The 20,182-nt window shown below is 38.9% G+C and overlaps 5 protein-coding genes across 7 annotated transcripts; 2 read left to right on the top strand and 3 right to left on the bottom strand.

Moving 5' to 3' along the window:
- Nucleotides 1–212: 212 nt before the first annotated feature.
- nedd8 (NEDD8 ubiquitin like modifier) lies at nt 213–2,308 on the bottom strand. Its single transcript, XM_078275571.1, has 4 exons — nt 1,987–2,308; nt 1,811–1,858; nt 1,635–1,717; nt 213–1,103 (listed from the first exon to the last, which is right to left on the bottom strand). Exons 1-4 carry the CDS (start codon nt 2,002–2,004, stop codon nt 1,013–1,015), a joined length of 240 nt encoding a protein of 79 aa, XP_078131697.1. The 5' UTR covers nt 2,005–2,308; the 3' UTR covers nt 213–1,012.
- Nucleotides 2,309–2,434: 126 nt separating this feature from the next.
- Nucleotides 2,435–7,967, top strand: gmpr2 (guanosine monophosphate reductase 2). Of its 3 annotated transcripts, none has more exons than XM_078275568.1 (10): nt 2,435–2,540; nt 3,041–3,199; nt 4,063–4,182; nt 4,667–4,750; nt 4,840–5,013; nt 5,119–5,200; nt 5,536–5,642; nt 6,220–6,262; nt 6,333–6,492; nt 6,637–7,967. In XM_078275568.1, the coding sequence occupies exons 2-10, from the start codon at nt 3,113–3,115 to the stop codon at nt 6,824–6,826; spliced, it is 1,047 nt and encodes a 348-aa protein (XP_078131694.1). In that variant the 5' UTR covers nt 2,435–2,540; nt 3,041–3,112; the 3' UTR covers nt 6,827–7,967. The 3 variants fall into 3 exon arrangements, with proteins under 3 accessions (XP_078131694.1, XP_078131696.1, XP_078131695.1); XM_078275570.1 differs by having other exon boundaries at nt 2,449–2,540; nt 3,101–3,199; XM_078275569.1 differs by lacking the exon at nt 2,435–2,540 and adding an exon at nt 2,588–2,745.
- Nucleotides 7,964–10,319, bottom strand: LOC144533985 (uncharacterized). Its single transcript, XM_078275567.1, has one exon. The coding sequence runs from the start codon at nt 10,081–10,083 to the stop codon at nt 8,518–8,520; it is 1,566 nt and encodes a 521-aa protein (XP_078131693.1). The 5' UTR covers nt 10,084–10,319; the 3' UTR covers nt 7,964–8,517.
- Nucleotides 10,277–16,809, top strand: homezb (homeobox and leucine zipper encoding b). The gene is made up of 2 exons (XM_078275565.1): nt 10,277–10,357; nt 14,818–16,809. The coding sequence occupies exon 2, from the start codon at nt 14,830–14,832 to the stop codon at nt 16,453–16,455; it is 1,626 nt and encodes a 541-aa protein (XP_078131691.1). The 5' UTR covers nt 10,277–10,357; nt 14,818–14,829; the 3' UTR covers nt 16,456–16,809.
- Nucleotides 16,810–17,507: 698 nt separating this feature from the next.
- On the bottom strand, nt 17,508–20,117 carry cideb (cell death inducing DFFA like effector b). The gene is made up of 5 exons (XM_078276508.1): nt 20,092–20,117; nt 19,582–19,696; nt 18,171–18,329; nt 17,781–17,971; nt 17,508–17,649 (listed from the first exon to the last, which is right to left on the bottom strand). The coding sequence occupies exons 1-5, from the start codon at nt 20,115–20,117 to the stop codon at nt 17,508–17,510; spliced, it is 633 nt and encodes a 210-aa protein (XP_078132634.1).
- Nucleotides 20,118–20,182: the final 65 nt, after the last annotated feature.

Below are 20,182 nucleotides of genomic sequence, written 5' to 3' on the forward strand. Positions count from 1 at the left end.
CATAGTTGGCACGTTCCTTGTCTAAGCACAGTAAAATGTACCACCAGCACAAAAAAAATAATTAAATAAAATTCATATGAAATGATATGAAAAAAACATTATCCTACTGAATGGACAGTCTACTTATGAAGCAGGTGTAAAGCAAAGTCTGTGGTACATGATTTAGAGTTAGTGGGAGGAGGTTTTCCTGACTTAAGTTTGACATTTAGGGAAATGCTCTTATTTGCTTTCTGCCTGAGAGTTAGATGAGAATATCAATTTTCTCATCCAACGTTTAGCCAGAAAGTCATTATACTGTATGTATTTCTCAAAATATTCCTTTAATTATGCTGTTGTCCATTTTTCACAAATCTAACTGAGCTACACGGGTGCTTTACAAGAGAGAATGACTTTTGCTATGTTAATACACCCTGTAGCCTCAGATAGTTATACTGAGTGAGTTTGGGCTTTTTGTAGGGAACAGAATAAAACATGGATGAAGCAGAAAAATCACCATCTGAAGGAAAAACCTGTAATCCAAGGATGGGTTTCAGCATATTAAGCTACAGTTATCTCTGTTATATATTCAGTGGAATAAAGATAGATGCTTACATGCAGAGCCACAGAAAGAAACAGTACAGTACAGTTTTCTGGAGCACCAAAATTAGCTCTGGGTTGTAAATCTTTAGCCAAAGCTTTATTTAATTCTGAAAGTAACTTTGCCTTTGCTGCCAGGGCAAGCTTTAACATATGGAGTGTCTCGCCATGACAATGTTACAGTGAGGGGGTGTTTGCAGCCAACACATTTTTGGCTGTAGGGAAGTGGCTGCCACAGGTAGAACCTGATCTATCTCTTTCTACCAATGGCTCTGTGTTGCCTACGATGCCGCCAGGTGACTCCACAACACATGGCTGTATGTCTTCGCTGTATCCGTTTAGTGTAGGCATCGCAGAAAGCTAAGGCATGTTTCCAAGTGATGGCTACAACACAGGCTTGGAGTATAGGCTTCTGGGAGAGCCTATACTGTACCTGTCACAGCACCTGCCCTCCTCGCAGAGCAAGTACCAGATGGAGAACAGAACCTCCCTGGATTTTATAGTCTGCCGCTGTTTTCTCATCGTTCCTGAGAATAAAGACAAAAGGGATGCAGGGTAGAAGGTGTCAGACAGCAAAAATACCACTATTAAAACCATCCTACTAAAGATACACAGTTTTTGAAAACGGGTCCAGAATATAGAGGATTTTAAATAAAGGCTGGATGTTATAGTTTGTAACAAACATTACTAAAACAGGGGTAAATAGTCCATTTGTTTGGGACTATTTTCAGCTGCCGATTGGTGCACAAGTGAGTATTTACAGCAACCTGGACAGCGTAGTATGTGGGATTGACTCAAAGCAAACTGCAGTGCCTCTGTTCATCGTAATGCGGGAACATGACAGTGTGGTTCATTGATGTATTAGTAATAGTTTTTTGACAACAATGGAGGTCTATGGCACAGAGGAATAAGATTTATCGGGCTTTGGACACATAGGCAGTACTTGTTAGGAGGATCAATTCATTGATGTTTTTTGGTTTACATGGGATATGTTGGCAATAACAAAAATCCAGAATATTAAGTCTAGGTATATTAAAGAAAGTGCATCATAATCTTACATCTGTTTTCCACTGTATATCAACCTCTGCTGCTGCGGAGGGATCCCTTCTTTCTCCTCCACCCTTTCTTTAATACGCTCCACCTGGATGGAAATGAATGTAAAACACATACACATACTGATTAAAGGGTAATTATTAGCATACAGCACATATGGGAAAATAAAAGATAATTATACCTTATCTGTGGGCTCTATGTCAATTTCTATCTCTTTCCCTGTGAGTGTCTGAGATAAAAAATAAATAAAAATGAAACAATTTGAGGGTTATTGTTGAGCAAATAAAAATGATAGGACGTAACAACTATTCAAATGTTTACTGTTAAACCACTGGGCTAATACTTGCTTTGACTTACCTTCACTTTAATCAGCATCTTTGTTGACTCCTTTTATAAAATAAACTCGAGCAGGATCAGTAGTATGATATTATCTTAACTAAATCTATGATTTGATATACAACAATGATAATACGATATTTTTTGTCAGGAAACTGACAGAAACCCTTGCAAAAATTAAACGGATGTTTCCTGTGTTCCACAGTGAAACCCACCGCCTTCTTGTTTGTACGTCAACGGTTCCTCTTCAACTTGATTTTGGACTGCGCATTTGCTTTATTTACCGTCAGAAAAGAACAGAATTTGCACTAAAAATGTCTTATACTAGCGTGAGTATCGCCTCAACAAAATTAACCGAAATGTGTTTGCTGAATACCTCAAATAACCTTTACAACATCAGTGCAACGTGTCGTAAAGCGAGTTTCGCATTGTAGTTTTTGCCTGCCCACCGCCTACTAGCTAAAGCCCTTTAAAAACTACAAGGTAAATTGGTGTTCGCCCCCGTAAAGCTTCCCGCGCACACAGTGGAAAAAGAGACAGCGGCACAGACAAAAATCAACCATACTTACCTTAAGGTAAATACTTGATTTCGCTAAATATTCTACTTAAGTTAACAGCTTTTTCTTACGTTAACTGTTTGCAATGCTAACGTTAATAAAGTTGATGTGACAATAATGTGACACCTTAAACGGCATAGCTAACCTTGCATTTTGACATTTGGGCCAAAGAAGAAGAAGCAACGCTGTTCTGATCTTTGTGGTTCAGTAGCTATGCATAACGGTACAGCATTTCAATATTACTTTCAGTAGCGTTTAAGCGTTTTTGAAATCGCTAGCTAGCTAAATAAAACCTTATTACATCTCCACCAAATAGTTATTACAGTTAAGGCTAATGTTTGTAGACCTTGCCTGATATAACGTTAGTTAATGGCATTTAATGACCATATGTTAGTGTATGAAGGGAGAAAAAAAGGAGTCTAAAAACGAAAAAAACACGCAGCACAAAGCAGTCATCCAGATGATCTGATCTGCTCTCTCTCTCTCTCTCTCTCTCTCTCTCTCTCTCTCTTTCACAGATCCACATTCTAGGACAAACTGCTCCATTTAACTTTTTTTTTGTTACACAACCTGTACAGCCTGTTTCCAAAATGCCTCGCATTGAGAATGACATCAAGCTGGACTTCAAGGATGTGCTCCTCCGTCCAAAGCGGAGCACACTTAAGTCAAGGAGCGAGGTACGTGTGGATTTGTTTTTTTACACATGAAAACTGACTGATGTAAAAACAGATTTTTCCATTATCTGAACCTTTACTTTTTCCTGGTAAGGTAATCCTCATAGGCATTTGGTAGTTATTAAAGTAGGGAAAAGTAGTAGTAATAATAATAATATATTTATTTATATAGCACATTTTAAAAGAAAAGTTAAAAAGTGCTTTACAATAAAAGATAGAGGTAGTTAAGACCCAGAACTCAAGATAACAATATACAATAACTACACAACAAATATCACCAGTTAAGAAAAAAGTCACAAGATAAAATGGAGTCTTAAGACTTAAGATATTTAAAGAAAGATAATGAGTTTGCCAGCGTGACATCCTCAGGCAGGGAGTTTTACCGACCCGGACAGCAAAAGCCCCTTTGTTGACAATATGAGATCTTAGAACTAATAGTAGGGCCCTGCCAGAGAATCTCAAGCACCAATCAGGCTAATAAGCAATTAGCAGATTACATATATAGGCAGCAGCCATACCGTTCAAGGCTTAAAAAAGCAGTAAAATCTCAATTCTAAAACTCAGGTAATCAGTGAAGGGCAGCAAGGATTGGTGTGATGTGGTCACTTAGAATGGACTGTATGTGTGTGTTATATAGCTTTTCTAGTCTTAATGACTACTCAAAGTGCTTTTACATATATTATTACAGGCACCATTCACACACATTTATACACTCTGGTCGAGGCTGCCATACAAGGTGCCACCTGCTCATCAGATAAACATGGTTCACACACATTCACATACCGATGCAAGAGTTTCCTAGTTAGTTAAACACATCTTTAAAAGTATTAACTACACTAATGTCACATTGTTTTTGCCGTTCACAGGTAGACCTAATGAGGAGCTACACTTTCAGGAACTCCAAGGGCAGCTACAGAGGGATCCCCATCATCGCTGCAAACATGGACACCGTGGGGACCTTTGAGATGGCCCTGGCTTTGCACCAGGTAAGTTATGCATTACATGGGATGTGTATATGTATGAATCACTTATTATTTCACAAAGAGCTTTACAGAGCACATAGGGTTATTTATCATTTTCTCTTGTACAGTCTTGGAGTCAGCTAAGTGAACCTAAATGTATTCCAAGCAGTGGACGCTATAATGCCTAATAATCCCTATATTACAAAGCAGGCTGATAGGTGAGGTGATCAAGCCTTCCCCGATTATGGTTCCCAGGTGCCAGAACTTAAGTATTGGTGGCTTATGTGTAGCATTTTTGTCTTTATCCATATAATGATAATGAATGATACAAACTGTTGTATGTCATAATTCCGGGTCCTCTTCGCCTTTTAAGTCACAGAAAAATAAGAGGCACCTCATAGATTTGAAAAAACTCACTAATATATTGATTTATTTATTGTTTTGTTTGTTCATTCACTCACTGTTAGAATATCTCAATTACTCTGTTTTTCTTTTTCTCTTCCACTAGTTCACTCTTTTCACCACGATTCACAAACATTACTCCGTGGATGACTGGGTGGAGTTTGCAAAACAGAATCCTGAATGCCTGAAGGTACTCAAAGTGTTAATTATTATGTAACCCTTTATTATTGTGGCATTTTTTTGTAACACAAGTCATTCTCTTCTCCGTTTATCTTCCAGAGTGTAGCAGTTAGCACAGGGACCGGGGAAGGGGACTTTGACAGGATTTCAGCCATCTTGGCGGCGGTGCCAAAGCTGCAGTTTATCTGTGTGGACGTGGCCAACGGCTACTCCGAACACTTTGTTCACTTTGTCAAAGACGTCAGGGAGAAGTTCCCCTCTCACACTATAATGGTCAGTAGATGTCTGCCTTTAAACTGGGGCTGAAAATGGAATGGGTGTTCACATGTCAACATTTCTTTGATAAGTAATCAATAAAACATTTGTTATGTTGCTCAGGCAGGAAACGTGGTGACAGGAGAGATGGTAGAGGAGCTAATCCTGGCTGGCGCTGACATCATCAAAGTAGGCATCGGACCAGGTGATTACAGCCTAACATATTTCTATGTCTACATTTATATTATATTAAATACACTTTCACATACTCTCCTGGATAGATATTTGCCACGTAGCAACCTCCATGGATGTTTTAATTGTTTTTAACTGCTCTTTAATGTCTTATGTTAAGCACTTTGAATTGCCTTGTATCTGAAATGTGCCATACAAATAACGCTGCCTTGCCTTGCTCCATTCATTTGGCACTTAGAGATCAAACAGACCATAAACAATGCTTACAAATTGCAAGTTTCCTGTCATCATAGACTGCAAACTAGAAATCTTAACAGTCATTTCTTGCCCCTGTGTCTTCCTCTACAGGCTCTGTGTGTACCACCCGCAAGAAGACGGGGGTGGGCTACCCCCAGCTCAGCGCTGTGATCGAGTGTGCAGATGCTGCCCATGGCTTGGGTGGCCACATCATCTCTGTGAGTGACTCTCTTCTCTGATAATCCAAGGATTTAATCACGCGTTCTACACAGTTCTTCTTTTGTGTAGAAATAATGTTAAATAGTTTGACATTCTGGGAAATAGGCTTTGCTTTCTTGCTGAGAGTTAGATGAAAAGATTAATACCACTTTCATGTCTGTGTGCTAATTATGAAACTACAGCCAGCAGCCAGTTAGCTGAGCTTAGCATAGAGGCTGGTAACTGGGAAACAGCTAGCCTGGGTCCGTCCGAAATGATCAAAATTCAGAATTGTTTTCCACATTTCCAGTCTTTATATGCTTTATTCTAAGCTAACTGGCTAATGGTTCCAGGTTCATATTGACTGGACAGAATGCTATCGATCTTCTCATCCAACTCTGGGCAAGGAAAAACAATGCTTTGAACTGAAACTTATTCATGTCTTGTCTTCCCACAGTCAACATGGTTTGTTAGACATGTATTTCACCCTGAGAATGTGTAGCCTTATCTTTTGTCTCTAAGTTGTACATTCAACCATGATAAACATACAGTCACACTCAAAACATTGTGATATGTTTTGTCTTCTCTTTCACCCAGGATGGGGGATGTACTTGCCCAGGAGATGTGTCAAAGGCTTTTGGTAAGCTTTACTGTTTTCAAATTGCACTCAAATTCCAACCATAGTAGGAACGCTTTCTGTTTGCTCTCAGGTGCTGGAGCGGACTTTGTGATGCTGGGTGGTATGCTTGCTGGACACTCAGAGAGCGGGGGAGAGATTATTGAAAAAAATGGCAAGAAATACAAGCTGTTCTATGGAATGAGCTCCGACACGGCGATGAAGAAACATGCAGGAGGCGTGGCTGAGTACAGGTCAGAGTCACAGTTAATTTGGTGTGTATCGGAAGAAATATGTCAGTTTTTCTTATATGTTTTTGGGTCATTGGTGTTGACATAGTATACCATGTTTACACTGAATCCCAGTTGTTTTTTTTTTTTTGGTTTTTTTGCCTCCAGAGCGTCGGAGGGGAAGACAGTCGAAGTTATTTACAAAGGTCCGGTGGACGAGACAATACGAGACGTCCTGGGCGGGGTCCGATCTACCTGCACCTATGTTGGGGCAGGTAAACTGAAGGAGCTGAGCCGCAGGACCACCTTCATCAGGGTCACCCAACAGCTCAACACTGTCTTCGGCAACGACAGCTGAATGTCCAGCTCGATCCTGCTTCACAACGAAGGTTATAAGTCTGCAACACTGCCTGAATGATGCTGTTTGTCCATGTGTAAACACAAGTGAACAGACATGAATATTAATACTGAAATACTGTCCTTTTACTTTCCTTTTTCATTGCAATGTAATTTTAGTATATTGGGTTTTGACTTCATTGACATTAACAGAAATATTTTTCATTACACAGACTCGGAGTCGCTTTAGACTCTGAATGTTACTTTTTTCATACAATCTACAAAGTGTTCCAGGGGCCAGTGTCCCTAGACAGGAAGATGTAAGCTAGAGCAGTATGTCTCCAGCTCTTTGCATGACTGCTGTCTCATCATTCCAATGCAAGGTCTTTAGTTCTTTAGTTTAGTTTAGTTTTTATGCAAAACCATAACTGTCTATTAACAGTATCTACAACATGTAGTTAGGCTCTATGCTAATATTATACTGTAAGCCTCACACGCATATATAAAATTATAGCAAGTGTCTTAAATTATTTAGAAAGTACTAAATATGTATTTAGCTGCTGGGGCTAATTAGGTAATTTAACTGTTTTTAAGAAATTCAATCATTCCACCACTCTTTAAGTTTTGCACTTATCATTTCATAAATATGCTTTGAAAGTTCTTTTGTTTTAAATTAATTAGATTATGGGATAATTTATATACAGTATGGACCAGTATATGCTGAATGCTAGAGTACTGTACTAGAGCACATACTGTACGGTACAAACCAATGAAGTGCTGAATTCATAGCAGAGGTGTTATTCAACATAAAGATATATATTATTATGCAGCCTTTATCTTCCCTGGTTCTAGCTGCTCCTGATCAGTACCAAAGTTTGTGTGGACTCATGTTAGCGATGTGCACATTCAAATTATTGTATGATTCATTACAGCCTTAAAATTAAGGGATCATTCCTTGGAGGTTTTACGCCGTGAGTATTGGGTTATTATGGTTTCACTTCACACAGTGTCTGTAGATACTTCACTTCGAGCTGTTATTACATGATTTGTGTTGTTTAATTTTCTTATTGTCACATTGGTGTGAAAATAGCAAAATGTAAAAATCTAAATGCAGTTTTCAAATTCACGTTTCAACCAGTCATTAAAAACATTCCACATCTTAACCTTTTACTAGCTTTATTATTAATCGGATCATTTGCAAAGTAAGTATGGTACAAAGGAACAAATCCTTTCTGACATTCTGATTTAATTTTTAAAGACTGCTCTGTAAAATAACTGTACTATGTGAGAACAATGACACATTCACCACCAGTAGATGGAGACAAACACCTTAAACTGGCAGACAGAAAAAACTAGAAACATTACAGTTAAAAAAACCACCTTGTTGCATACATTAGAAGTAATTCCTACACCAAAATAAGCTGAAGATGTTACATTGTTTCTAGTGTATGATATGTATTTTGTACACTAAAACAATAAAAGCATTGGCTTATTTCTGATATTTGAGCTAAAAGCACTATTTTCATTTGACAGCAACTTGATGCTTAGCAATGACATAGAATAGAATGCCTTTTATTGTTTTATTGTCCTTTTATTGACGTGTACTCATCCAATGAAAGCACAAGGTTTTACAAACTATTACTGTAGATATTTGTAGCCATGCACTTCTTAGCTTTGTATAATGATAAGCAATGACCAGCGCGGTCCCACCCATTACTGAAGCTCACAAACCACCTCTGTGATGCGTATGTCACCAATAATTGCTCCACAGGAACAATTGGTTTGAGCAGGAGGGTTGCGCTTACAGAAGCCAGCATTTACTTCGGTGTATCCGTTGCTGTTCTTGTGGTAAACCTTCCCACAGGGGCACTCCCATTGCTGCTGGGGGATATTTTGGACATTTGTCTTTGCTAGTTGAACAAAGGGGGCCAGGTCCCAGCTGTTGAGGCTCATCTCAATTGTGATTATTTCTTCCCTCTGGTGCTGTCCGATTCTGTTGAAGAAGGACAGTGAGGAAGCAGCAAAATTCCAAAACACCTCCACCACTTCGGGTCTTGGTACGGTACAATCTCCATTTTTGCCCTGACGTGTGATTAGTACTGAGGAAACTCTGCGTTTTTTCTCTGTTGTGGCCATGACATTTTTCAGCTGCCCAAAAACACCTTCTGAACTGACTGATGCGTCACAACAGTCACCATACTCTGTTGTGACGGAGCTGAGTTGGTCACCTTCGTAGCACAGACCATAGACATGTCCATCCTTCAAGTTCTTTGCAGACTGTTTGTCACATAAACCAATGGTCCAGTCAGAGTCTTGGGAAAGTCTGACCATCCACCTCTGAAAGTTAGGAACTGACTTGGCACTACGAATTAGAAGCATAGCAGAGCATTGCTCCAGCCAACTACTGTGGAAAATCTTCCTTTTGTCTTTGGACAGTGACATGCCAGGGTCCAAAGTCTGTGGGTCAAAGATCAGGTCTGAACTTGTAGCATTGAGCTCCTGGTGGTTCTCTGGGTCAACCAGAGTCAACAGTGATCCCCAGAAGTGGCCTGCTTGCTTTACCATTTGTTCACCATTCTGTCTTATCTCCTGAACCAGTTTGTCCCGATCGCTGCCAGGCTCCAACCCTTTTCTCAGATCCACAGCCTTGGCTTTCTCCACATCCTGATGCACCTGAGAATACAGCTGCAGGAATCTGAAGGTGTCCTTCTCCTTCTGTGCTGCTTGCATGCTGCTGTTGCTGGTTTTGATAGACACCATGCGGGCAGTGACTGAACTCTGGACACTGGTCAGGGCAATGTCACGCAGGTTAGTCACAGCCTCAATGAGACGCACACTGGAGCGACCCAGCTTCTCTCTTTCACTCTTCTCCCACTTTTCCAGACTCACATTCTCATCATCAGTTTTCCCTAGTAAGGCCTGCTGCTCAGTATTGAGCTTCTCCATGAGCTCTTTGTGGGCTGTGGAGAAGGTCTTCATATTGTGTATGCGGTGCTGGTCTTCAATGGCGCATGAAACACACACACAGGTCATGTCATCCAAGCAGAAGTACTCAAGGAGTTTGCCATGTTGGGGGCATTTAGTGGTCCCACATATGGCCATAGGCTCAGTCAGAGGATGAGTCTGTAGTAACACAGGAGTGGTTAGGTGGGCCTGGAGGTGCTGGACACACATGGAGATCTCACATTTCATGCAGGTCTTCCGTGCTGGTTTCCTGTCCTCTTCTGTACACATCTCGCAGAAAATAACTTGTAGGTCATTTTGTAGATTGTCAGACATGTTTTCAGAAGCAGGAAGTCAAAAACAGGAAGTCCTGATTGGATTTGTCTTGAATATTATTCACGATCGAAAATCCTTAGGATCCTTCTTGTTGCTCTTTGGTTGACTTTGTTTTGGCAGAGTAGTTGTTCACCCGTTTCTGGTTGCTCAGTTTCTGCTCTGATCTGCTCTGCCACAGCAGCACTGCACAAAAGTTTCGATTTCTGCAAAAGGAGGTGTAGTGAGTCAGACAGATGGGTGCAAGCTGCCGTCTCATGCCTGGGCGTCTCCAACGGTAAATTCAGAGGGTCAAAAATACGAAATCGAGAATTATTGTCTAGATGCAGTCACGGTTAAGTTAGTGAGCTCTTAAATTAACGATTTAAACTCTTAAATGAACGATAGCCATACAAAGCCTAGTTGGCAGATCTGTGGACGTTATTGTTGTATCCTTATTTGATGAAATCTGCGAAGACTTTACCTTGTTTTTAATTAGCCTAATGCTTTATTTGCAAATTCATAACAGTACAAAAAAGGACAAGCATAACGAGGTGAAAAACATAGGCCTATAGCTCAACAAAGCCACCCACATGTAATAGGCCTACTAAAATAATACACGTTTAAAATAATAGGAGATTCATGAGATAGAAGAAGATAGAGATATGAAATTTGATTTATAATAACATATTGGTTAACCTCATTTCTGAGATCATAAAAACAAAGTATAGGCTACATTTTTAGAGGTGAAGGGACCATTTAAAACTGCATCAACGTTTAACGTTGACATTTGTTTAAGCAATATCACATGAGAGAGGGTTTAATTTCGAGGTCCGTAAGCATCACTGAAGTGTACCCTCGAATATTGCGATTATACAACAACTTTATACAAAAACGGTTACCAACAAAATAAAAGTGATAATCAAACTGTATTCATATTGTGGAGCAATTCGCTCTTAAAATAAAAATAAACCAACAGACAGGATTTCTTGTCCCTCCCTGTTTAGTCAGTCAGCCAACTTGAGCGCTTTGTGGAGATCGTGGGATTTACCAAACTGAATAAATCCCGCACATAAACACAAACCTGCTTTGCTAGCTGAATCGTGTTGTAAGTAAGACATCTGCTGAAAAAAATAATTGTATTCATTAGCATGATTGCCGTACTGTTTAGTTCAAAAACATCCCAAACACCGAAGTACGAACCAGACGCGAGCTTTTATTTTGAAAGGTAGAAGCTCGGGGACGGCAGGCGGGAGGGCATAAGGCCAAGGATAAGAGATAAGACTGGAGGCTCCAGGCCTGTTAGACTTGGTTAAGGTAGATACGGTTCATGTCACACGTGTTATAATTACATTATTATATGTAATTATATTCTTATAATACATGTTATAAGTAGGCTATTACTGAGATCTTGTTAGCACTACAGTTAGTCTCCCGTTGGCTCTACAGTATATATTAATTTTACTGCAGCTTAGCACTAATCAATGACATTTACATGACATAAATCTCCATACAACTTCCACTTTTTGCAGTCAGGTCATTTGTTTTGCCATATTTTCACCTGGAGGGTTGACCGCTTTAAGGGAAACCGTTCGCCTTTTCTCAGTTAGGCTGTCCTTATAAACTAAAGATTAACTCTCAATTAAATATTATGTAATAGCTGTTTGCCTGTCGCAGGTCCCTCTGAGTCTGGTGCGAAAGCTTGAGGTGTACTCTCCAGCAGTATCATTTCATGGGAAAGAAACTGTCTACAGTCTACACACTACTCTTTTATAGCAATATAGTAGTGTAATCTTTATTGAATGATAAGGTAAGACAAGGAAAGGCTTTTTATTATCAGTAGGGTGGCCTTTCCTTGTCTTACCTTATCATTCAAGATTAATAATCTACTACAGGCAGGGACGTGCTGTGCAACTCAGACTACCTTACCAATTTATCTTATTTCCCTTATGCAATTGTTTAATAGATTCAATAACAAAATAATCAGTTCACACAGATGCTTTTTTAGTATTCATCAGGTTGATCACAAACACCAAAGGAAACTCTGCTACAATGTGCATGTTTTCTATGCTACTAGTTTCAATATATATATATATATATATATATATATATATATATATATATATATATATATATATATATTAGAATATATATTTAGAATAGGTGACTGCACCAAGGAGAGGGACATAGTTTTGTTTATTTTGCAAATGGCAATAAATCATTTTAAATCTTTTTTTTAGTGTTGGAATAAATAAAACTTCAAAAAATATTTTTGATAAATCTCAACAAAAAGCTTCACACTAAACTGTAAAAAGCTGTTGCTGCAATTTTGTTAATTTTACAGGAAAAACACTGCACCAATAATGAATAAACACTGTTATTTTTAGATGAGGAGCCTATACGATCAAAATGATGAAGTTACTGTTTAATGCAGGACACTTTTTTCATGTTGTGGGCATACATACACATTTAGATAGTATTTGTTTTAGGCTGCATCTGTAGATTTCTTCTAAATTAATCTACATATTTAAACCTAACATTTAAGGGGGAAATACATTAATTGGGGAAGTTCTGTGGTGACATGTCTAGTTATTTTGTTTATCTTGTTCACCTGCAGTGCCTTGTCAAACAATGAGTGCAAATTAGCGCATAGTTAGTTGTCTGTGTGCACCATGGACGTTTTAAGAGTGTGTGGACAGGTACTAAAATCTATACACCCAGTTGCCAATTTAAAAGGTACATCCAGCTAAAACTAATGCTGGCAAATTAGTTCTACCTTTATAAGAAGTTATGATGTTTGGCTTTTCTGGAAACCGTTTTAGATGGGTAAACCGGTAAACTTTATTGTTATTATGGAGGTTGAGTTTGTGGAGCTGTTGAATTGTACACTCCATCCGTCCAATCACAGGAGTGGAGCTGCCAACTGTGATAGGAATTCTTGTTTGAATAAACATTTTTAGGCAACACTTGCCTTAAATTTCTGTAGGTTTACTCAGTCTCTCTGCAGATGGACAAATGCATGTGCATGAATGCTCGAATCATAGACTGTATAAAGAGGCTTGAATGAGTTGAGGATAGCTGTGAGAGCCTGCTATTTATCCAACTTCAGGGACAAACATTATAATATCACAGAAACACCTTGTCCCTGAAGTCTAGTACATAGTACAGAGAACAGATATGCTTTGTGTAAACCATTTGATCCGGCACAAAAAACATTTTTAAAAACGAAAAAAGGCAAAGGGACAAGATCGACTAGCAGCTAGCCTTTCGCGGGTGCGGTAAACATTGCCATGGTAACGGTTCTAACCCGTCTCTGGTACAGCGAGCTCCACCAATCACAGATGTCGCTGTTAATGTTATAAACTGCCTGAACCCAGATCAGGAGAAAAATATCCCGTCATACTTACAAGACATTTCTGTATGCTTGAAGGTAGGAACTCCAAACCATTCATTAATTGAAGTTAATAATAATGTCGGTTTCTTCTTGATACTCGGTGTCTTCTTGATACTACATGCCACGATAAAGATAAACAATTGTAGGTTAAGACAACTTAGGCTAAGTTTACTGTATCATAACCATAACAGTACTGTTCAGCTTACATAGCAAGATAACGCTAGCTAACTATCTTAGGTTAACGTGCTAACCATAGGCATAGCTAGAAACCTTGTTTTATATCTATGGTGCCAACAAACTGACAAATATTCTAATGGAAGAAGCACTTCAATCCCAATCGATTAATGATGTAACAAGTTAGCTAAACTTAAGCGACATAATATATAATATACATTTTACCCCATAAAAAGGCTAACGTTAATTCAACGCGAGTGTTGACGTTCTTTCTTTTGTGTTATTTGGTTAGCTAGCTAGCTAGCTAATGATTTCGTTGAAACATGGAATTAACACGGGGCAGTTGATATTTAGATTGGTTAACCATCATGCTAACAGTTAAGTTAAACTAGGTAACGTTAGTTGTACTTCACTTGAGTAACGTAATTATATTTCTATTGTATGTAAAGTTAACTTTCTTCTACTGCATTTCAGAGGGAAATGTAATTTTTACTTTATTTTTTCACCAATGTTATATTTTTCTGGGTTTTAGTTCCTAAACTGACCAATCACTGGTAACTTTGCTAAAGATGAAACTAAAAATCAGTGATGTTGTATAAAAATTCGCTCTATCTACCTACTACATTTAAATGCTGCAAACACATTAATCAATAATAAAAGTAAAATATATGTACAATTTGACACTTTGAAATAAGTAATTTACCCAATGAAAAATGTAATTATATTTTGCTCATAATGTGTAATATTTTAATTTTGAATGCAGTAAATGAAGGTACTGCTGCATGGACATGGCTGTCAGCTAACAACAGATAACACTGCTATTAAAAAGGTATCTATTTTACATCCTGTTAAGGTAAAGTAGAGTTGGGTAATGATATGGATCCTTTATCACAGTATATGTTATTTTATATCGTATGTATCATACACTTTCCTAAAAGTTCAGTTGTGGCAGTTTATAAATAAAACAACAAATCGACACCTGGCAAATCAAGTATTTCATCAGATTAAGGAGTCAGCCTTGATACATGGTGCGCGGTCCCCATAACCAGAAATATTACAGTAAAAGGATATCTACCACTATATAAATGGTAAATAAAAATCTGACAGGTGACAAATTTATATCTTCTCACAGTATATGTTATTTTATTTTATTAATGAATACATATTTACCCTTACTGTTTGTCTGTTAGTTGCAGGAGTTAATGCCACAGATGAAAAAGATGAGGCAAAAAGCTGATGGAGGACCCCCCAGGCTTGTACAAGAAACACCCAACGCTCCTGGAGAATCTTCATCAGATATGAACATTGCGCCGATGGCTTTCAATCTGAACCAGAGCAGTGCAGTGTGTCTCCCCCTGGTCTCTGACAGTCAGAGGCTCATATGGGTGCACTCAAGCGAGATCAACCTACAGCTGGACGGTGCAGCAGAGCTAAACAAGGCCTTCGACCGCTTTCCATACCTAACAGAGAAAAAGACAGCTGCACTGGCGCAGCGCTGCTCCCTGCACCCAGACCAAGTGAAGGTTTGGTTCATGGTACAGAGGCTCCATTATGGCATCAGCTGGGACTATAAAGACATACGCAAGGTTCAGAGGAAGATCCTGTCAAGTCAGGGAAAGGAAAAGCTGCAAAATAGCATGGGGAAGGAGGTAAAAGAGGATAAAGGAGAGAATAAGAAATGCACAAGAGAGGTAAAAGAGCCTGGTGGGAAGAAGGCAGGAGAGGTTAGGGAGGAACAGAGTGCAAGTGAGGGAAGGATGATGGGAGAAAATGTGAGGGATAATGAGCAATTGGAGAGAAAAATGAAGCATGTGCAACCAATGAAGAAAGAGAAGGACAGAAAAGTAGAAGAAGACATGGGGAATACTCAGAAGAAGAGGAAAAGGAGGACAGTGACGGCCCAGATGGGAAAGAAGAGAATGAAGCAACAGGAAGAGGGTGTTGTGGAGGGTGCAGAGGAAGAAGAAATAAGAAGTGATGAAGATGAGAGGGAGTGGCAAATAATCACTCAGTCGGAGACAACACTTTTCTCCAGAAAGAAGAAGAAGTCAAAAGCAAAGAAAAGATTACTGTCGGTCCAAGAGCGGCCTGCCCTAAAGAGCATTGTTGTGCCAGATGAGCTACTGGATGCAAGTCCTCTGCTCATTCCGCCTTCTCAAACTCAGGCCTTTGACATGCCTCCTCTCACTGATAACCAGACAGAACTGCTGGAAAGAGGTGACGCTGTTCCCCCGTCCACTTCAAATATTCATTTGATCCCTGTGAAAAGCGACGTTGAGGGGAAAACAGAAATGCAGACAAATGCAGCAGAAACAACAAACCCCAATAATGCCGGCCCTGATGCTGGCAAACTGAAGGAGTTCATGGAAATAATCAATGATCTTTTTGTTGCAGATGGTTCATCCATCGCCCAACAGCTGGATTGTCATGAGGTAGACCCATGCACATTTGCCACTCGGCTCCGCTGCCATAAAAAGACGCAAACCCAGATGGCGATGATGAAGGTGGCTTTCTTGCACTGCCAGTATCCAGAAAAGGATGACTACAGCCGACTGGCAAAAGCGATTGACATCCCCCGCTACTTGTTGATTCAGTGGTTCGGTGACATGCGCTATTACATCAAGAAAGGAAGGCCACGCTGGATGAATCAGGAGCAGCACAGCCAGGCGCTAGACAACATCTGGTACCGGCAGTGCCTGAATGCACTGTTAAAGACACAGTTACAAATGGCAGGCAGTGAGTGCGGCAATAAAGCAACCTGTAAGATGAAGCTTGACACGAGTGAAAGCTGTGGCGAGGAGAAAAGTGTGCCGGTGCCCCCAGAGTAGAAATGATGACACAGCCTCTGTACATATTATCCCTCTGGGGGCAATGAAGATGAATCATCTCTTCACATTTGGAAATATGCATCAGAAGCAGTTTAGTGACTTGTAATTTGTGTGTTGATGTTTTGAACTTTCAGACAGATGTTTGATAAAAGGTTGCCAAGTTAAGACACATTCCTATAAATTTGCCTCCTGTTACATATTGTTGTTTTACCGTTTTTGTGATAACGTGTTGTTAACGTGTATCTTTATCTGTAGTCGTTTCAAAAGATACTCACTTGCACTATAGATGCAATTTTACCTTGATGAGTCACTTTGTGATGTGCAAGTCTTTATTGTCATTCAAATAAAACAACTTCATGGTTCGAACATGACTCATCTTGTGATTGGTTACCTCTAAACATTCATAAACTATAAAATGAATGAAAACTTTTCTCAATAGTGTAATTTCTTTTTTTAAAGTCAGTGGCATTTCAGATCAAAATAACATCCACAGTGGCTGTAATCTCAGAGCAGATTGAAACAAATTCACCTGCCAACACATAATCCACACCAAATTAACAAAAATTAAATACAATTCTAGGATATTATGTAAAATATATTGCACAAATAAAACAGAAAAACTACATTAATACTTATGACTCTTATGTTATCCAGCTAGATCACTAAGCTTCCTCTTTTGTTACTAAAAATAAAGTTTCTGACACTTCAGTCATTAAAGATTTTCTTTTTTGTCTGTTACAATCTGTTTATAACCTGAAGTATAATCAAAATATTGAAGGATGAAGAAAAATATGGTACACAGTCATACAATCACTCATAAGACTTATCAGGGTTTGCTTAATATTACCTTAACAGATGGTCATGTTAGAAAAGTGGTTTATTTCCCCCATCTTAAGGAGGTGAACAGCAGAACAATTAAACAATATAATAACTACCTAATAGGATGCTCAATTATGGGAATAGATTCAAAAGATCTCAGAATGGCCTACCAATCCCTATTAAGTCAACAATGATATGAGATGTTACCACTAAATAGGTCTCTCTTGGTTCCATCAGTTCCAGCTGGCTGTGTACTCTGTCCTCTGTGGCTGCCAAAGCTCAGCACCTTCAATAATGCGGCGGATCACGGAGGCAGAAGTGATAAGCAGGTGTCCAGCGGCGTTTAGGAGGGTGGAGGCTACACGCAGGGCTTCTCTAAAAAAAAAAAAAAAAGAGATAAAGTGGTATAAGTATGATTTTGTACTGATTCTTTGCTGCATTTCAGTTTTTAACGATGGCATTGTGTCTTTATTTACTTTTTTGTAACCCCCTTCCCCTAGGCTTACCTGAGGACTTTCTTGGGGCCCAGACACTGAAAGTTAGCGCTCACAGAGTATAGGCCTTGAAATGTGGCCTTCACACTCAGGGAGCCAAACACGTCCTTTGGGCTCATCCTGTAAAGGTCAAAGGTGACCCGAGCTATGTCTTGTCCGGTCCGAGGCTTGTTGTGGTCTTGAGACTTGTACACAACTGCACCCTGGGGGATCAGAGACAACAGTCACATAAATGAATAAACACTAGTGATGCACTGAGTGCCATAACAGTGTATCATGTAAATACAAAAAGCACGCCCCAAACCGACAAGAGTGCTAAATCTGTTTTACGTAAATGCATATGGGATGCATATTGTATATGCTATTTAATTAATAACTATTGGCTGTTTTGGTCAAACAAACCGGTTGTGGTCTCCATGTCTGTCCAGGCTCCAGGGCCATGAGCATGGTGTTGTCAGGCAGGGTCATGAGGAACTCATCGGAGTCTACCTCTGTACCATCCTCCTCACAAACCAGAGACAGAGACACTGCAGACAGTGACAGCAGCAAAGCCTGGCATGCCTATACGGCACAGATTCAAATTGCTCTGGATTAATGTGCACTCGAGAAAAAAAAGCTTTAATACCCTAAATAGTGTACTTTCTCCTGTCTTGTAATACAAATGTACAAATGACAACAAATGAGCTGTAATCCAGTTAATAACAGTGATACAAATTTCAGACACAAGCATTTGATCAGCCTTTAGTCAATCAGAACAGTGTATTCTCATAGAAATATGAGGCTGTTTATATTATCAATGTGGTAGTCAGATGAAAACACATTCATGTTACCAGTGGTGGAATGGTACTCAAGTACTGTACCTAAGTACAGATTTGAGGTACTTGTACTTTACTTGAGTCTTTTCTTTTCATGCCACTTTCTACTTCTACTCCGCTACATTTCAGAGAGAAATGTTGTACTTTTTACTCCACTACATTAATCTGACAGTTTTAGTTAGAAGTTACATTACAAATTAAGATTTTTGCACACAAATTATTATAAAATACAATGTTTTATTATAAATTAAACTACCCGCACAATATATAGGCCTACAGCTGTTTCCAGTTTCTAAAATGTGAAGATTTTTCTGCATTGAGTACTTTTACTTTTAATACTTTAAGTACATTGTCCTAATGATACTTGCATACTTTTACTTAAGTAACATTTTCAGTGCAGGACTTTTGCTTGTGACAGAGTATTTTTTACAGTGTGATATTAGTACTTTTCTCTGAACACCTCCTCCACTACTGCATGTTACCCTTTAATCCAATTGTAGCAACTTTAAATCGGCCAGCAGTTACATATAATTTATATTCAAACTTTCTCCGAAAATTCAGTCTGGCCCATAGCTACATGGGCCGGACATCTTAGCTTTATACCACTGTGAGTGCAGCCTTGACCCATGATATGATCACATATCTGACATAGGATTTTAGACAAGATTATGTTGTTGAGACACTGATTACTGACATTTTTTAGTAAGTGATTAATTAAGTTGTATACTTCATTCTTAATAAACGGCTAATGTTTCCCTTTTATTTTAGTTTTATACATTTATTATACTATTTTTTTTAACCTTTATTTTTGTTTAATTGAATTCAATAAAACATGTAAGTACATCCTTTTATAATGACTTTTCTTTTACATTCCTTCTGATTTGTATTGCATTATATAACATTATTAATTATATTACATATACTGCAAGCAGCATTACCCTGTTCAGAACCACTTCTGTTATTTCTTTCCATTATGTATCTTTTACAGACACTCTCACCCTCTCTCTCAGCTCCTCCAGGGTCCCGGCTGTGATGCCCTTCCTGGTCTCCCTGTTGTGACAACACACTCTGAAGGGACGCTGTGGTGGAGACCACACTCGCTTGGTCACAGATCTGAGGAAAGACCATATGTAGTATTAATAACACTAACAATGATTCTGTTCTATTCAAGTGTCCCACTAAGCCATGACAGTGTGGCAGAGAGCTGGCTTGCACAATACCAGGAGCTTGAAACTGAAGCCACTAAATAGATCATTAATTGTATTATTTCCACATTGTTTTCCCCCTGTGACATGTCACAATGGCCAACACTTTAAAATGTCATAATATAACATAGCTCAAAATTACATTTGGTTCAAATTTATTGACTAAATTACTTGTATGTGTAGATTATATTCACTTTGGGGGCTCCAAATGCCACATAATGTTGTTTGGATTGTCGATCAAGCGAAAGGATCAAAAGCAAATCAATATAATATCAACAGGCCAAAAGTTATTCTCACACTTACTTGATAAATGAAGATGTTGTATCCATGCTCATCAGGTTCTTGTTGTCTCTTGTCACCAACTTATTTTTTCGTATGGTGTTTTGGATGTAAC

Source organism: Sander vitreus, chromosome 19, assembly GCF_031162955.1.
Source record: "Sander vitreus isolate 19-12246 chromosome 19, sanVit1, whole genome shotgun sequence".
NCBI lineage: Eukaryota > Metazoa > Chordata > Actinopteri > Perciformes > Percidae > Sander > Sander vitreus.

Excerpts from the sequence above, each read along its gene's own strand:
- LOC144533985 (XM_078275567.1), bottom strand. The coding sequence starts at position 10,083 with ATGTCTGACAATCTACAAAATGACCTACAAGTTATTTTCTGCGAGATG.
- cideb (XM_078276508.1), bottom strand. The coding sequence starts at position 20,117 with ATGGATACAACATCTTCATTTATCAA. Across the intron at positions 17,972-18,170 it reads AGACATGGAGACCACAACCG|GGTGCAGTTGTGTACAAGTC; the intron begins GTTTGTTTGACC and ends CTGATCCCCCAG. Across the intron at positions 17,650-17,780 it reads GGCCCCAAGAAAGTCCTCAG|AGAAGCCCTGCGTGTAGCCT; the intron begins GTAAGCCTAGGG and ends TTTTTTTTTTAG.
- gmpr2 (XM_078275568.1), top strand. The coding sequence starts at position 3,113 with ATGCCTCGCATTGAGAATGACATCAAGCTGGACTTCAAGGATGTGCTC. Across the intron at positions 5,643-6,219 it reads TGGGTGGCCACATCATCTCT|GATGGGGGATGTACTTGCCC; the intron begins GTGAGTGACTCT and ends TCTTTCACCCAG. Across the intron at positions 6,263-6,332 it reads AGATGTGTCAAAGGCTTTTG|GTGCTGGAGCGGACTTTGTG; the intron begins GTAAGCTTTACT and ends GTTTGCTCTCAG.
- nedd8 (XM_078275571.1), bottom strand. Across the intron at positions 1,718-1,810 it reads ACATAGAGCCCACAGATAAG|GTGGAGCGTATTAAAGAAAG; the intron begins GTATAATTATCT and ends ATTTCCATCCAG. Across the intron at positions 1,104-1,634 it reads ATATACAGTGGAAAACAGAT|GAACGATGAGAAAACAGCGG; the intron begins GTAAGATTATGA and ends CTTTATTCTCAG.
- homezb (XM_078275565.1), top strand. The coding sequence starts at position 14,830 with ATGCCACAGATGAAAAAGATGAGGCAAAAAGCTGATGGAGGACCCCCC.